We start from the raw sequence: 17844 nt of genomic DNA, 5'->3' as shown, positions 1-17844 counted from the left end.
GGCAGAGTCCAGGCCGGCCCTGACTAGTTGTATGCGCTTGGGCAAGTCATTTCTCCACTCGGGGCCTCAGTTTCCAAGGACATAGGATCCTTAATTCCCGTCCTGCCTGCATCGGGGATGCCAAGATGAGATCCTGGGCTGGGAGGAGCTTAGTAACTGGAAGGGCTGGAGCAGGGCCTCCCGTCTGTCTGTCCCAGGTGGCAGAAGGCTGCTGAATTCCGCTGACAGAGTGAGGAAGGCCCAGAGCCCTGGAAACTCCAGATGGGCCAACTCCAGGCACTTGCCAACCACCTTTTCCAGGGAGAAGAAGCACCGTTGTCTGAATTTCCTGCTCTCAGTGAATGCAAGGCAGCCCCAGCCCAATGTGTGTCCCTTGAAAGAAAAGCCCACAGCTGAGCCGGGCACTGCACACCCATCCCAGAGGCTCTGATGTGGGCCAGGCTGTGCCAAGGGCCCTTCCTTTTCTCTGCCCACAGCAGGGACTGCCCAGACCCCGGGTCAGACTCACAAGTCCAGTCCTGGACTTTAAGGCAGGGAAACTGAGGCCAGGGACTCAGAGACACTTGCTCAAACCCCCACTGAATTCACACCTGAACCCGCCAGGGCCAGGCCCAGCTGGGTGCTGGGCCCCGGAACTGAATCTGCCCCTGCTCTGCCTCAACCCCTCCCTGCACCTTGCACACATTTGCCCAGCGGCTGGGCTGGGGACAGGGCCGCCAGCACTTCCTTCAGAGAAGCCAGGATGCAGGTGCCCTGCCCCAGTTACGGCCCCTCTCATCCTCACAGCTCTGAAGTCCCTCCGTCACCTCCCCCACACGCCCCTCCCCACCCATCCAGCCTCTGCCCAGCCTCTACCTGACTTGGCTCCTGCCTCCATTTCCACATCTGACCGCAGGTCACACCCTGACCAGGTCACCCCCTCTTCAGACCTCTGCACGGCTCCCTGCTGCCCTCAATCTCCTTCAAGAGGGCCCCCAGGACCACGCAGAGCCCGCTGCACGCTCCCCGACACTTGCCACCCCTAGCCACACATGACCCTGCCATTTCCACAATGTGCTGCTTCCAGGCAGGCAGCCCCCCCCCCCCCAGCCCGCCCCCATTTTTTTACCCACCTGCTGTGTCAGTGCTTCTCCAGCAGGACTCCCAAGGACAGCCTCCTGGCCCTGACACTGACCCTCAGACACACCCAGGACCCCTCGGCGCATGGGGAGGCCCTGCCACTGCCCTAGAGGCTGCCCCAGGTGGCAGTTCTATGCTGTCGTTCTCCCACTGGAGAGAAAAGACCCAGGTGGCAGGTCTGGGTCCAACTGGTGCTTCCTGGGCATCGCGGTGTACTTTCACCCAGGCCACCTCGGGGCACAGGAAGGTTGGCTCTGCCCACCACCTCGGTTCAGGGAGCCCAGGGAAGAAGCTGCAGACATGGAGGTTTCCCCTTCATATAAAATTCAACGCTGCCAGTGATGGTGTTTCCCAGTGAGCTGGAGCTGTGTGCTGGGCTGAGGGAATCCAGGAGCCGGGGCCACCATGAGCAGGGCTTGGGAGAGGAGGCCAGGAGAGGGTTTCAGAGGCCCATGGATCCCAGTGAGGGTCACAGGCCAGCAGCTGGCATCATGCAGGAGCTTGTTAGCAATACTGAATCTCAGCCCCCACCTCAGAGCTCCTGCGTCAGAATCTAAATTTTAATAAGATCTCCAGGGATTTGTGTGCATGTTACAGTTTCTTAAAGATAAATATTTATTGATTTCAGAGAGGAAGACGAGAGAGAGAGAGAGAGAGAGAGAGAAAAATCAGAGAGGAGAGAGAGAGAAACATCAATGATGAGAGAGAATCATTGATCGACTGCCTCCTGCACAACCCCTACTGGGGATTGAGCCCGAAACCTGGGTTTGTGCCTTGACTGGGAATCGAACTGTGGCCTCCTGGTTCCTAGGTTGACGCTCAACCACTGAGCCACGCCAGCCAGACTGCAGGTTACAGTTTGAGGAACACTGGTTACACACCCTGCCCACCCCAGCAGGGTGCATGGTCAGGCCCTGACCGCTCAGACGTTTTTAGGTTCTTAAAAAAGAAATCCCAAGAGATCCTGCCCATTTCCCTCTGGGTGAAGTGTGTTTTCCCTCCTTTGTATGGCTGCAGACTTGATGCGTAGACATCAGGGCAAACGGCTGGTGGTTGGCTCCTTGACAAGACCCAGGCTCCGACTCTGACCAAGATGGACAGAGACGGCCATGGAGGGGATAGTGGAACCCCCGGGGCCAACCTAAGACCCACCTTCCATGCACACTCTCACCCTGTCTGGCAACATTTGAACCGTCCCCCCTGCCTCCCTGACAGGGGTTCTTGTTTTTTTCTGGATCCATGGGCGCTTTAAGCTGTATCCCCCTTTTTTCAGAAAACATGTAGATTCGTATATAGCCCCGAATATGGCACATCCAGGGATGAGGAGGCAGGAGGGCGAGTTTCTGTCTCCAGGATCTTCAGACTTCCGTTAGGATGGCGGTGACAGCTGTCTGAGGCGATGGCGTCTGATGCTTACTGAGAGGTCGCTATGCTATTTCATTAGAGTGTAAGCACTTGCCTAAGAGCCAGCGGCCGCGATAAGACCCGAGCCCTGGCCGTCAGGCTCCTTGACATCCCGGGAGGGAGCCGTGGGTTTTGTGGATGAGACTGCGGCTGCAGCAACAGCTACCACCTTCTCAGATTTAGCTTTGGCACGATGGCCACGATTCTAAGTGGACCTTTCTTACAGTAGCACTGCTTGCTGGGCAATCATGTGTCTCCCTCTTGTTGATGTTTCTCTCTCTCTGTCTCTCCTTCTTCCTTCTGCTCTCTCTAAAAATCAATGGAAAAATATTCTTGGGTGAGGATTAACAACAACAAAAAAGATAACTTTTGTATCATCAACAATCCTCATTTAATTGCTTATCTTTTGAAATTTTGAAGGGATGTTATTGCAGAAGGAAGGAAAAGGATATATGAATTGCTGAGAGAAGTTAAAAAACTAGTTTGTCCCAATAAGTTGGTTATTTGTGAATGAGGAAAAAGAGACAAACTAAGAAGGACAAGGGAAGCTGTAGAAGGTTTGTGGAAAAGGAATCTTGTAAAAGGAAATTTATGTGTGAATGATGCTAGAAACCCATTATGGGAACGTGTTTACCTCCTGACCTAACCCAACAAGGACTAGTAACTGTGTTAATTCAGATGAAAGCTGAAGTAGCTATGAAAAACATGGCCTTTTTGTTGTTAATCCTCACCCGAGGATATTTTTTCCATTGATTTTTAGAGAGAGTGGAAGGGAGGAATGGAGGGAGGAGGGAGGGAGGGAGGGAGGGAGAGAGAGAGGGGGGGGGAGATATCGAGAGTGAGAGAGACACATCGATTGGTTGTGTCCTGAACAGGAATCAAACCTGAGACCCTTTGGCATCCTGGCTGGTGCTCTAATCACGATCCACACCGGCTGGGACCATGCAATTTCTTCTTAATGAAGTCTACCACTTAACAATGTGTTTTTGTTTTGTTAATCCTTCGCAGAGGATATCTTTTCCATTGATTTTTTTTTTAGAGAGAGTGCAAGGGAGGAGAGACACACACAGAGAGAAACATTGATGTGAGAGAGAGAGACACATTGATTGGTTGCTTCCTGCACGCGGCCCCACCAGGGCTGGGGGTCCAACCTGCAACTGAGGTACTTTCGCTTGACCGGATCGAACCTGGGACCCTTCAGTCAGTGGGTTGATGCTCTAACCACTGAGGAACTGGCTAGGGCATTTGACAATGCGTTTTATTCAAAAGGTTATTAACTTGAGCCCACATTTGCAGTTCTGCTCCACAGCCAGCAGATGTCAGTACTGTGCTGTGCTCCCACCACTGGGGCAGTGCCCAATGACACAGTGATCTCTACCCAACAGACAGCAGATCCTTTGTGGGAGGCCCCTCCTTGGGGGGGATTGAAGGGAGCATCAGGGAGGGCTGCAGTGCAGGGAAGGGATGGGGATAGTCAGCACTGAGAGGTGGTGAGGGCAGTGCTCAAGAGGCAGTCTCTAGAGCCAGACTGCAGGCTTTATGTTTTGAAAAAATATATTTTTATTTATTTCAGAGAGGAAAGGAGAGGGAGAAAGAGATGGAAACATTGATGATGAGAGAGAATCATTGATCGGCTGCCTTCTGCATGCCCCACACTGGGGATCGAGCCCGCAACCCGGGCATGTGCCCTTGACCGGAATCGAACCCTTCAGTCCACAGGCCAACACTATCCACTGAGCAAAACGAGCTAGGGCTAGACTGCAGGTTTTAAATCGAGCTGTGTGGCCTTAGGCGAGGTTACCAACCTCTCTGAGCCCCAGGTACCCCTCTATAAAAAATGGGGTGTGACGAGGGTAATAGTACCTAACCTTCTGGTGTGGTGAGAATTAAAGGGGACGATATGTGCAGAGCAAATGCCTTGCACATTAAGAATCCAATAAATGGTTATTCCTGTCACCGTTACTTCGCTGCCAGGTGCTACCACGGAAACGAGAGAGGCCCAACAGCGGTTGAGAGGGCGAGAGCACGTAAAGTGATCGATAGGCAAGGCCAGCGGGAGGATGTTTCCTTTCCTCCTTTGGGAGAGCGAGAGGGGGTTAGACCAAAGCAGTTCAGGAATGTGGAGCTTCAACCCAGAGCCCTGTGAATTCCTGTGGCCTTAGGATTTGAGGCCCGGCGCCATCCAGAACTCTCTGCGGAAGTAAGGCCTGGAGGGGAAGCGGGCCTTCAGGCAGCAGCTTCCTCCTCGCGCTGAGCAAGGCGAATGGAGAGGGCACGTGCCAGCAACCCAAGAAAGCACAGGAAATGAAGACTCTTGAACTCAGGCATTGTTCTGTGACCATCCTAGAATTTCCATTTAAAAAAAGATCCCTGCGCTATTTCACCAAAAATTAATTGAGTGCCCATTATGAGTCCGGTACTGAGCTCGAGCTGGTGAGACTCACACACAGAACAGTTACGGTTCCTGCCCTTACAGGCTTACTTTCTAGCGCGAAGACGGGCCTCAGACAGAGCCCTGCAGATGGTGCTGGGCCCCGAGGAGGCACGGGAGGCAACTGAGGAGTTAGCGCTTGGCCTGAGCCCTGGAGGAGGAGAAGCCAGCCATGGGGCGATCTGGGGAGAGAGCATTCCAGGCAGCGGGAACAGCAAGGGCAGAAACCCTGAGGTAGGCGTAGGTGTGAGCTCTAAAAAAGTCAGGACTACTCAGTTGTTCAGTAAAGTGGAAAAAGGAAGGCAGTTTATGAATTGATGGAAAAGGGGTGAGACTAGGGCAGGAGAAAGCAAGGGCACACTGGCCCAACCTCAGCACTCTCTTCCTCTTCATCTCTGCTAGTCAGGTCCTTGTCCTCACTTCTGCAGAGTGTGAGACGGTCCAAGGCATGACCCCACCATCTCTAACTCAGGTGTTTGCAGTTTACACCGAGCAGTTCAACTTATAAACAGGGGCCTTGGGACATAAGCTCCTCAGAGACCAGCACTATGTTCTGCTTGGTGACCCCTCCTCCCAGACTGGCTGGTGTGCTCTGAAGACAGAGCCTGGGTCTGAGGCCAGCTCTGCCACTTCTCACCTCGGAGATCCAGTTACACAGCCTCATGGGCCCCTCTGGGCCTCAGTTTCCTTGTCTAAAAAATGGGGGTCTAGCCTGGCCAGTGTGGCTTAGTTGGTGGAGCGTCATTCCAAGCACAGAAGGGTTGTCTGTTCGATTCCTGGTCAGGGCACATGCAAGGTTTGTGGGCTCGATCCCCAGTTGGGGCGCATACGAGAGGCAACCAATCAATGTTTCTAACTCACATTGATGTTTTTCTCTCTCCCTTCCTCTCTCTCTAAAATCAATAATATATATATTTTTAAATGAAGGTCTAATACTGCTACATACTCATAGGGCTGTTTTCACTTAGTGCCTGGAGTACAGTAAACCCAGAAGTGATATTTATAGCCTGCTTATCATAGTGCCCAAAGGGCAGAGAGTTAGCACAATCCCTTCTGCAGGAAGAGTTCTTGCAGCTTCCATCTTCTGCCCACTGGCCTCGCCTACTGGCAGTGCTTGGTTTTCGCTTCTTTTCCAAAACCCCTAGCCCTCTGGAGAAGAAAACCAATAGGCCATTATTTGAGCTAAAATCCACTTAAGCAAACATATTTACTAGAACACATGGGTATTTCTCTCTTTTTAAAATTTTCAATTACAATTGACATTCAACATTATTTTATTTTTTTTAATAATTCTTTCGGCCAATCAATGATTCCCTCTCATCATTGATGTTTCCATCTCTCTCTTCCTCTCCCTTCCTCTCTGAAATCAATAAAAATATATTAAAAAATTCTATGTTGTTGAAAGTATTACATATGTCCCCCCTTTCCCCTCATTGAACCCCTCTAGTACGCCCCCAGCCCCCTGTCCCACCCCAGGCCTTCAGCAACCTATTGTCTGTGTCCATGGGTTATGCATAGATGCATACACAGTCTTTGGTTGATTACCTCCCACCGTCCCTCTGAGATTCCACACTCTGTTCCATGCTTCCACATACCTGGATCCACTCCATTCATCAGTTTATTTTGTTACTTACCTTCCACATATGAGTGCAATCATGTGATACTTGTCTTTCTCTGACTGGCTTATTTCACTTAAAGGGTTTCCTTTTCTCTACTTCCTTACCAGCACTTGTCATTTGTTGATTTGTTGATGGTAGCCATTCTGACAGGTGTGTGGTGATACCTCATTGTCATTTTAATGTGCATCTCTCTGATGATCAGTGACTTTTAGCATTTTTTCATGTCTCTTGGCCATCTGTATGTCCACTTTGAAGAAGTGTCTATTTAGTCCTTTGCCCATTTTTTAATTGGATTGCTTGTCTTCCTTTTGTTAAGTTGTATGAGTTCTTCATATATTTTTGATATTAACCCTTTATCAGATGTATCATTGCCAAATATGTTCTCCCATACAGTGGGCTCTCTCTTTTCATTTCATTGATGTTTCTTTTGCTGTGCAGAAACTCAATATTATTTTATATTAGTTCCAGGTCACACGAGTATTTCTTAGAATAAATCAAGATAAATTCTTTAAGCAAATCTGAATTAGGTTAATGAAGAGGATGCTATAGAACAGTGGTTCTCAACCTTCTGGCCCTTTAAATACAGTTCCTCATGTTGTAACCCAACCATAAAATTATTTTCGTTGCTACTTCATAACTGTCATGTTGCTACTGTTGTGAATCGTAATGTAAATATCTGATATGCAGGATGGTCTTAGGCGACCCCTGTGAAAGGGTCATTCGACCGCCAAAGGGGTCAGGACCCACAGGTTGAGAACCGCTGCTATAGAAGCTTTATGTAAAGATTGGGAGTCTCTGGGGAAAAAAAGAAAATTGACTTATTTAAAACTTTCCTCAAAGACTCAATTGTCAGCTGAGCACCAGATAAGGTCAGCGTTTGTCTGGAAATAGGCGTTAAAAAAAACCACTAAAATCATTTTTCCCAGAATCCTTGGGGCAGCCCTGTCCTTTCTCCTTTCCTTTTGCTGTGGGCATACAGTTGCATTTACTCAGCTGGAAACTCCCAAGAAATGACACAAAGAGCTACCCAAGGACAATTCAGCAGAGTTCTTAAACTGGACAACAGGCATGTTTAAATAAGTTTGCAAAAATTCCCGGGAACCACTCTGGTCCTTTGAAAATGGAAACTTACTTTTGCCTAAAATGTGTTCCCGTCTGTTGGCAGAGTACAAATGCAGTATAATGCTCACATTATCTTTCAAAATCCTTAAATAAGTAGCACTTTAAATCAAGTCGAGCTGGTCCTTCCCCAACTAGTGACCTCAGCAAGCTTCCTTGGTAAAGTGGGTAAGCAGAAGTGACTTTTTAAAAAAAGAAGTGACTTTTTTAACAGAAAGTGACTTTTTTTAACAGGAAGGCCAAGGTATGCCGAGAGTATGCGGCACAGGTGGACTTGTAGGCCCCACAAACCAAGCTGAAGAAGCCTTTATGGACTCAGGAAGTCACTTCAGCTGAGTCTTTTCGACCTCAGCACTATTGACATTGGGGCTGGGCAAGTCCTTATGGGGGGCTGTTCAGCAGCCTGTTTAGCAGCTTCTATTAACTAGGTGTCAGTAGCAATACACCCCCACCCCCAACCCCAGGTGACGACCAAAGTTGCCACTGTCCCGAGGACAGAACTGGAAGCGACGGCTCTACATAAAACCCAGCCTCCATCTGCTCCGGCGAGATACTCTGTAGAAGCCTTGGCCAGAGAAAGGGCTGTCCTCCTGTAAGCCCGCACGGGGAGCTCCTGAAGTGTAGGGCCGCCGAGTTTTACTCCAGAGAATCAGTAAGGATGACAACGTATCAGTCGATTCCAGCAGTGGGGCATTTTCAGTACAATAATGATCTACAACTTTAGAATATTTCGGAAAGAATGGATTTTGTATTCGGAGGCAGAGAAGCCAGGCCTCGAGCTTACTGTCTGCATAAGCGGGCATCCTGGGTGAACCTTAGAATGGCCTCCCACTCAATGACCAGTTGGCTACCCTGTGCGTCTCCCACTGCAATCTTGCCCTCAATGCCAGCAAGAGGCGATATCTGTCTTTTCTTGGGAACAGATGCACTGATCAAACTAATTAATGAGCGACAGTGGGTTCAAGAGATAAATAAGAATTGTCTCATGACTGGATTTCCCCCACTTTCCCGGGGTAGGGAGGGAGGGAGAAAAGGGGAACCATACTCAAAAAAATCCCAAACCCATAATTAATATTCTCCCATTGTTCGACTGGTGTGGCTCAGCAGTTGAGCATCAACCCAGGAACCAAAAGGTCACCAGTTCGATTCCCAGTCAGGGCACATGCCGGGTTTGTGGGCTCCATCACTAGTAGGGAATGTTCAGAAGCAGCCGATTGATGTTTCTCTCTCATCAACATTTCTATCCCTCCCCCTTCTCTCTCTAAAAAGTCAATAAAAACATATTGAAAATAGTCTCCCATTATTAAACTACAAGCGATAGCTACCGTAAGAACAAACTAACCCCAAACTATGGCTTGATATACATATGAATTACTCCATGAAAATCAGCTTTACTTTTTAAAACTTTATTGATTTACCACCTGATTAAAGCATGGGATATTTTAACATATTATACATAATATTTTACATAGAAAACTTTACATAGCATTTCATATTATATAATTCTGCTTATTCTTTCAAAAATGTATACATCCATTGGGCAAGGAATGCTTTTCATTAAATTACCAATATTAAATGCACTTAATCATCGTGTATAGATTAAACAAAAGTAGCTATTAACGTTTAGGCATTTTAAGAAGGTAAAACATATATTTTGCACATAAAGAAATATTTGATGCAAATATGCAGATAAAATTTAAAAAAAAATTAGAACACTGAGAAAAACGAGACCTTTGATGAGCGTCTTTTTATGACAGCAAGGATTTCCAGATATATTCATTCTTTTAAATATTCAGCTTTGGTTTCTTTGTTTCCCAAACTACAAAGCTGCTGATGGCAAAACTCCAAGATTTCATGTGAGTTCAAGCTATGTTTATCTTAACACAAATATAGAAACAGAATTCAAAAAATGCAGTTTTTGTTTAAAAGCTGAGAATCCAGCTTCTGTTTAAACCAATACCATTTGCATCATAACAACAAACATCTGAATGAGATGGTCATACTTTTGTCAACAGGTTCCTTTAATAACTACTAAAGACTACTAAATGTATAGCCATAATCACAAAGGAACCACAAAAAAGTTTTTTTCTTTTTGCGTTTTGTACAAAAGTCACCTGTCAGCGGAAAATGTTGTGTTTCCAGATATTATACAATTCCCATAATGTATATTCTTTGGTTGTATGTGCGAGTACCAGGGGAAAAGTGTGTTTGATTCTAAAGATACAGATTTGAAATAAAATTTCCCATCTGTTTGTTGTTAAGATACCAAAGCTGGTGATTTCTATGAAGGACAATGAAGAAGAACAAAACTGCGCAAAGCAGAAGTAACAAAAACTTCTCTGGAGACCCAGCACATATACTCAACACTTAAAGCATTCTGGGAAAGTAAGGCCTTGGAAACGCTTCCCTCTGCTCCTCCACTTTGTTAACACATGGTGCCCTGGCCCGGTGCTGTGAGCCACACACACCCTTCTCACTAGTGTTTGAGTGGCACCAGCCACGTTCACCACGACACAGAAGTGGAATTTAGGCTGAATGGCTTATTACTGGAGGTAACGGATTTCCTCTGTAGGTCACGGTCCGGAGACAAGAAAAATTACCCTTCATGGTTTTACGTCCAGTGTTTAAAAGTCCACGCTGGTACAATTCAAACGCCTCATTTAGAAAATTGAATCATTTAAAAGATAAAGTTAAAAAGAAATGGAAGCCTGAATGTTTCAGTATGTAACAGAATGTACTACACATTTTTTACTCCGCAAAAGGAGGCAAAAATTAAAGAGAAGGCAGGAATATACTGGAAAAGTCTTGCAGTCACCTTCGAGGAAGCAAATGTCATATGACAATCTCAGAAGGAAAGGAAAAATCCCAATTAGGGGTGCAGCTGTACCGAAAATGTAATGAACATGCGTGTTCCCCATTTATGCCTTTAGTACAAATGTCGATGGAGATGACTGACTTGTTGGGGCTGTGACAGACCATCGTACCAGGAGTCAGTCAGTCTTAGAACGGAGCTCCCACGTTCAGTGCCAAGATGTAAGGGACTCAAGACAAGTCAGTCCAATGTGCTCTCCCGTGTCCCTTCCTGTTATATAGTTCCTCTTAAATGTGTGTAAATAATGTAAAAACATAAGCCTGCTTTTTTCCTTTGGTAAAGAAATGAAAACACTTTTGGAGAAAGAAAAAAGTAGAGTACTGCTGGCCCAAACCAAACATTTCTCAAGGCTGTTAAAAAGAAAAACGTTTAAGAAATGGGTTTCTTAATAAACAAAAGCACCAGAAATCCTTCTCTATAAAGAAAAAAAAATCTGCTTTTATAGATAGGTTCCCAACTTACTAACTTCTAAGGCACCAGAGTTGACATCGATACAACCCAATTTACAGGACTAACGGGCGTAGGCAGAAGTCTGAATGCGTTAAAAACTGTGTAACACCTTTCCTGATGCTGAGCTGCTCTTGGTGAGCAGTGGGCGAGAGGGCCAAGAATGAGGTGTGCTCTTTCTCACGGACTCACAACAACATGAACTTCCAAATATCCTGCTCGCAGGCTTTGGGCCGACCTGTACACTGCCCGCTTTCACATAAGATGCGTCAGAATCCAGGTCTACTGCAGCTAAGAATATTGCACCATTGTTAACACAGAAAGGGCCTCAGAATTGAACCTTCCAAAGAATTCAGCTCCTGGGCTCAGGTCAGCAGAAGCACTGGGCCATGCCGCCTCCTGCCAAGGTCACAGACCAGCTGTGCCGGCCCCACAACAGCACGGGTCTGCTCTGGTTGGACCCGCACACGGGCCTGAGGAGGTTCAGAGCAACCGTCTCCCGCACAGCCACTGCCCTCTCTCGAGGACCCTGCACTGGGGACTGTGCAGAGAGGGACACTAACCATTGGTCCACTCACGATTCTGAGGTACAAATAAAAGGTTTACGCAAATATAAATTAGTTCTTAAATTACTACTTCATATATTAGATTTCAGTGTGTGAGATGGACAATGTATCCTGGAAATTTAATTTGATACCCATCCACCACAAGTACTTACTTCAAGGAAGGCTAATCATCTTCATTAAATTTTTTTCCCCCTATAGTCTCTCTCCTCAAGTTACTAAAACAGGCAGAGCCAGGAGGCACTACATTTTAACCTTGCACGCTTGTCTAACTTAATCACGAAACTCTGCCTTAATCAAATCTTCAATAATATGTTTTTGTAAAATACTTTAAAAATCACTCAGACATAAACAGAACAGGGAAAACACCCTCCTTTTGTCCCCTACATCTCCCCAAACTAACCTATTGCAGCTGACTCACAACTGACAAACACTCAAACTTGTCTAACATACTCAAACAACAACAAAACCCAGCATCTTAGGTGGCACTTGGCCGTTACAAGAAATTTTATTAACAGACTCTAATAGTCACGAACCGATACAGCTATGTCCAGTATTTTAAAGGAGAGCAACTTCCTCTGACAAAATGGTTCCAGTCAATCATGGGACGTCCCTAGAGAGGACAGCACGTGCAGCGACAGGTCTGACCGACAGTTCAGTCAGGGAATGGAATGACGGAGATGAGAGACTCCCCACCCGCTGTGCTAACTGGGTCTGCAGCAGTTTCATACAACACACGCCCTGTTCAGGACGCTGAGGGACCAGCGCAGAGGCCGGCTTTATCCAGACCATCCTGAGCGCCAAGATGCTGACTCCTTGTCTCTAGGATCTGCCCCTTCGGGAGATGTGCCAGCAGAGGTGGCGTGGCGAGTGTTCTGAGGGCAGCAGGGCCAGGGCTACCACACTGGTGACAGGGTGCCTGCTGCCTGTGACGGCTCTTCTGGGATCCATATCTTATACACAACACCTATCCGTAGGAAGAATTTCCGCAGGACTGCCCGGAGCTCAGGGATCAGGTCAAACTGCATAATTTCACACAAGTAGGGGTAGTACTTTGAAGCATGTGCTTTAAACTTGAGGTGGGAGAGAGGAGAGAGAGTAAATTAGACAAAGAACTGATTTTTGGCACTCGTTTTACGGAAGTATTCACCTCTATCTGGAACTTCTTGCAGTATTGGTGCTTTTTTGCTATTAGAAAGTTGGTGCAAAAAAATTTGCCAACTGAAACTTCTTTTCCTTATATTTAACTCCAAACACAAACTTAGGGATAGGCTTGCTACAAAAGTCAACTTTAGTTTTAGTAAAGCAAGTTCCCAGTGCTAGACCGGTGCTGCCCAATCTCAATCTCTTCCAACACAGCCTCACTGAAGACCACCACAGCGCTGAATAGCATGCATGTTGCTATGGCTTCAATGTCAGCCTTTCCCAGCTGGGTTCTGCGAGAGAAAAACCCAATAACCTCAGGCTTCCAGTGTCTGTCATGAACTAACCTCCCCAACGCATGTACAATGGTACTAGTTATGTCACCATCCTTGGAAGAGTTGAGAAGATAGTTAACTCGCACTATGAATAAAAAGCCAACCCAAACCCATGTCCTAGTGGAGACACAGTTTATTTGCTTACCTTTTCATCGTTTATTTTGAGGGTTTTTGTGAGGAGTAACAGCAGGAGACTTGTCCAGGCCTCCCGATGGCTTTCAGAGTTCACGGTGATGAAGTAGGCAAGCGCCTCACTGCACACACTGGAAGAATCAGAAGGGCACACGGAACGAAGGATGAGCAACTCACGTTCTACTGAGCAGAGAATGCTTTACTCTCACAGTGAGCATTTACCAAGCACCTGCTCTGGCTGTGCAAACCATCTTGAGCAAATTGCTGAGCCTCAGTTTCCTCAGCTGTAAAATGGGGATAAGTAACTATACCAACTCAAGGGGCTGTTGTGAAGATTAAAGGGGCTACGTATGTTAAATGTCAGCTAAGCTCCAGCCCGGCACACAGCTGGGGCTCAATCAGTGTTTGCAGCACAAAAAGCATGAGAGCTTATTATCCACAGTTAATTATAACCTGCCTTTCTCTTCTCATATCACATATGATTGCTAACATTTTATTTTTTTAAAAATGTATTTTATTGATTTTTTACAGAGAGGAAGGGAGAGAGATAGAGAGTTAGAAACATCGATGAGAGAGAAACATCGATCAGCTGCCTCCTGCACATCTCCTATTGGGGATGTGCCCGCAACCGAGGTACATGCCCCTGACCGGAATCGAACCTGGGACCTTTCAGTCTGCAGGCCGACGCTCTATCCACCAAGCCAAACCGGTTTTGGCGATTGCTAACATTTTAAACATGTTATGCTAAAAACATTTACATATCGCCGAAACCGGTTTGGCTCAGTGGATAGAGCGTCGGCCTGTGGAATGAAAGGTCCCAGGTTCGATTCCGGTCAAGGGCATGTACCTTGGTTGCGGGCACATCCCCAGTAGGAGATGTGCAGGAGGCAGCTGATCGATGCTTCTCTCTCATCGATGTTTCTAACTATCTCTCTCCCTTCCTCTCTGTAAAAAATCAATAAAATATATTAAAAAAAAAACATTTACGTATCTTCTTTAGAGAAACTTTACACCACTATGCAGGTAAATCTCTGTTGAAATGAGCAATGGGTGTGCCCTTTAATTCTTTTTTCAGTTTATTACTTGTTAGTCATATACTCTCATTGTAAGAGGTGGAAAAGTGTATAAAAGTAAAAAGGAGGAAAATATCCATAATTCTATTGTCCTGAAGGACACATGACAATATTTTGGCTTAGTATTTCCTTCCAACTTTTTTGTTTATGATTAATAAAAAACAACACTGCTGAAAATCCTAAGTATACATAGTTTTACATCTGCTTTTTTTTGATTTCCACATCAGGGAAAATATTTTTTAAAAACTATTTTTAATGGTTGCATAATAGTATTCTAGTATAGATTATACTGTAATTTAATTTCACATTTGAGCTGTTTTAAATGTTTTCTTTTTATAAGCCGACAATTAATATTATGCATGGGAATACCTGTTCCTATATTCTAGATATTTTCTTAAATAGATTCTGTAATAGTGGATTACTGACGCAAAGAAGTGAACATTTTTAGGTTCCTGATTTATAACGACACCTGATTTCCAGAAAGAGCCTGTCAATACAGCCCACCAGGAGTGCTGGGAGCGAGTCTTATCACACGGATGCACAGGGGTAGCAGTGCTTACTGCTGGTTTTAAATCTTAAAGGTGTAAACGGAACCAGGTCTGCATGGCTCAGCAGTTGAGTGTTGACCTATGAACCAAGAGTTATGGTTTGATTCACAGTCAGGGCACATGGCTGGGTTGCAGGCTCAATCCCCAGAAGAGTGTGTGCAGGAGGCAGCTAATTAATGATTCTCTCTTATCAGTGATTTTTTCTATCTCTCTCTCCCTCTCTCTTCCTTTCTGAAGTCAATAAAACTATGTTAAAAAGAAAAAAAGGTGTAAATGGAGGCTCTGACATAGCATCTTGCTCACAGTTGCCCAAGAAGCTGGGTGGCAAAAATCTACTTTTTCTGCCTGGGGAGCTCTCAATGGCATCCCACTGTCTCCCCCATAATCAAACTAAGTGCATTCTGGCATCTGTATGATTTAATACATTCCTCTTGGAAAAAAGAAATGATAGGATGTTAGGGCTGACAGTGCTTGAAAGAGAACCTAGCAAGGACTTCACTCCAGGCCTGCTGACTCTGAGTCCAGGGCACGTTTCACTGCCCCTTTTTCTGTACCTTGAGAAAATTACAAATCAAAGAAATGCGGCCCTGCCACCTTCAGGGCATTAAGAAAAGTGAAAATGAAAAGTCACCAAAGAGAAGGAAAACAGTTTGAAAGGACATCAGTGTAGAGGTACTTTTCTCCTACTCTTCTCAATTCACGGTATTGCGGTGGTGCATTTTGTGTATTACATATAAGAAATTTAATCAGAAACCAATTTTCTTACTTTAAGAGTCGCTGCTGTATTTCTTCCCAGGAATCCCTGCGGTTCTCATCGACATACATTCGAAACAGGATCCTCAGACAACAGGCCAGGCTGCTGGTTTCTTGTTTTAGAAGATTGGGTTTAGACTTGCCTTTAAAACCTAGAGATCAAATAGTCACTGAAATTGTGCACATTCTAGGTTACTGCTGAAAAATCATCTGGGAAGCTAATCTAATCCAGTAAAAAGTACCCAAACAGCTGTTTTTTTAAAGTGTTTTCATTGATTCGGGGAGGGCGGCGGGGGTTTGGGGGGGAGCTTACATTCTTAATACGGCTCAACTATGATACCAGGTCAAGGCAGTCAGGACAGCTCACCCGTGCTCTGTGTAAGACACACTTCGCTCTCTCTGCCTGCTCTCTGCTCCCTTAGACTCTGCTCACTGGCTGGTGAAGCCATTTGTTTCAGCTTCTCAAGATTCTCGCATGTTCCAAGAACTCCCCCCCCCGCCCCGCCCTCCCATACAAAGCACGCATAAGAACACATTTTCTTAAACAAAGCAGTACCAATCAACCACAGAGATGTGTAACCCACTCTCAGAGGCAAGACCTTATAATAGGCAAAGACAACACATCTGGTATTTTAAAGTCATAGAGAAAAATGAGGTTTAAAAATTGTGGGTTAAAATAGGCATTTGGGGATTAAAGTAATGGTAATACAAAAATTATATAAAGTATCACTATTGTGCAAATTAAAAAAATGAGCCTCCCACCATCACCCCAGGATTTATGTAAATATTTTTGGAGGTGAGGAAGAGAGTGGACCCCTAAAAGCTTCAGAAAATGTATGAATGCTTTGTTTCTCCTAGACTACTACACTTATTATATCATCATATAACTACATAATTTTAATCTAATGTAAAAATTTTTTTTTATTTACTACATCAATTCAATTCTCTTTCAACTTGTTTTTCCATCAAAAACTTACTGAGAATCTCTCACAAGCCAGGCAATGTTCCTGGTACTGCAATAAAATCTATCCAGCAATTTCTTTCTCCCTCAAGCATGGAAATAGTTGGTAAGTTATTGCAGCTATGTGTACAATATCAGGAACCTCCCAAAGGCGTTAAGGTGATAACCACTGTGGCCACCTGTCCTATCTGCTGTGTGTCCTCACCTGCTCGCCATAGGACAGTTCGCTGCTCGTAATTGGAGTTGAAGGCTTTTGAGAATGAATGGGACTCCTGCAAGCAGTCCAACAGCTTGAAGAGGTGCTGGGAAGACATGCACTTATACATGCCCTGATCCTCCGTCTCTATGTGGATGTCCGCATCCAGCGTGTCTTGCTAGAGGGGAGGACAGAGCACTAAGTAAGGAAGATGAAATGGTTCTGGACATTGTAATATCTGATACAGGGATTTATACTCTCCAAAAGTCCTGTCCTCTGTGTAAGACAGACTGCATTCCTCAACACCCTGAACTACTTCCCACTTAGACTCTGCACACTGTCTGGTGAGAGAATATTCTGAGCTCTTGCACAGTGGAGGGCTTTGCTGGCCAATGTTTCAGTTTGGTCAGTATTGCCTTCAGGGCACGAACACTGTATATTTCTCCAATTATTTCACTACAGGAGTGCATTGTTCTCTTTTTATTTTATAAAGAAATTGGAAAATGGCAAAATCAAACTGTAGTATTTTCTGTGACAGAAAGTGTAAGTCTCAAAATATACTCCCTGTAAAGCAGAAATTATTAAGCAAAGCCTAACTGGAATCTTTAGCTTCATCAGGTGATGAATGAACTTAACCATTTAACTGCCACACATCCAAAACAGAACCCCCCGCGTCTATACATGCTTACAGTGAACAAAGGGTTAAGTTCAACAACTGTGTTTTCCAATGTGAAGAAAACAATGCATAAAAACATGTGTGAAATGCTAGAAATTTTTATTGAACACGTTGCCTGAGATGTGAGATGTAATCAGGGACTTTATATCCCTTAAGCCTTCTTGGAATGGACCCCATCCTCCTCATAAGGCAGAGGTTACAAGAGGACAAAAGGAGCAGAGTTTGCAATACTCTCCAAATTGATCTACAGAGTCAACAGCTTATCAAAATCACAGTTGACTTCTTTGTAGAAACTGACAAGCTGTCTTAAAATTCATATGAAATGTAAGTGACACAGAGAAGCCAAAATATCTTGAAAAAAGAAGAGCATTGGAGATCTTGCTTCCTGGCAATGTCATCAGTTTGGCTCAAATAAACTCTTATATAATATAAAAAAAAGCACAAAGTTTGAAG

General features: G+C 45.2%; 1 protein-coding gene across 1 annotated transcript in view; it reads right to left on the bottom strand.

Annotated features, from left to right (window-relative positions):
* Nucleotides 1–9393: 9393 nt before the first annotated feature.
* Nucleotides 9394–17844, bottom strand: part of ARFGEF2 (ADP ribosylation factor guanine nucleotide exchange factor 2) — a 91021-nt gene continuing 82570 nt past the window's right edge. The window contains exons 37-40 of the mRNA XM_006772492.2: nt 16725–16893; nt 15572–15710; nt 13198–13315; nt 9394–12647 (exon numbers count right to left, since the gene is read on the bottom strand). Coding sequence (XP_006772555.1) covers nt 12471–12647; nt 13198–13315; nt 15572–15710; nt 16725–16893 — 603 coding nt within the window. The 3' untranslated portion in view covers nt 9394–12470. The remainder of the gene's footprint in view (nt 12648–13197; nt 13316–15571; nt 15711–16724; nt 16894–17844) is intronic.

Source organism: Myotis davidii, unplaced genomic scaffold (assembly GCF_000327345.1).
Source record: "Myotis davidii unplaced genomic scaffold, ASM32734v1 scaffold526, whole genome shotgun sequence".
NCBI lineage: Eukaryota > Metazoa > Chordata > Mammalia > Chiroptera > Vespertilionidae > Myotis > Myotis davidii.
This window is presented reverse-complemented; position numbering and strand designations above follow the sequence as displayed.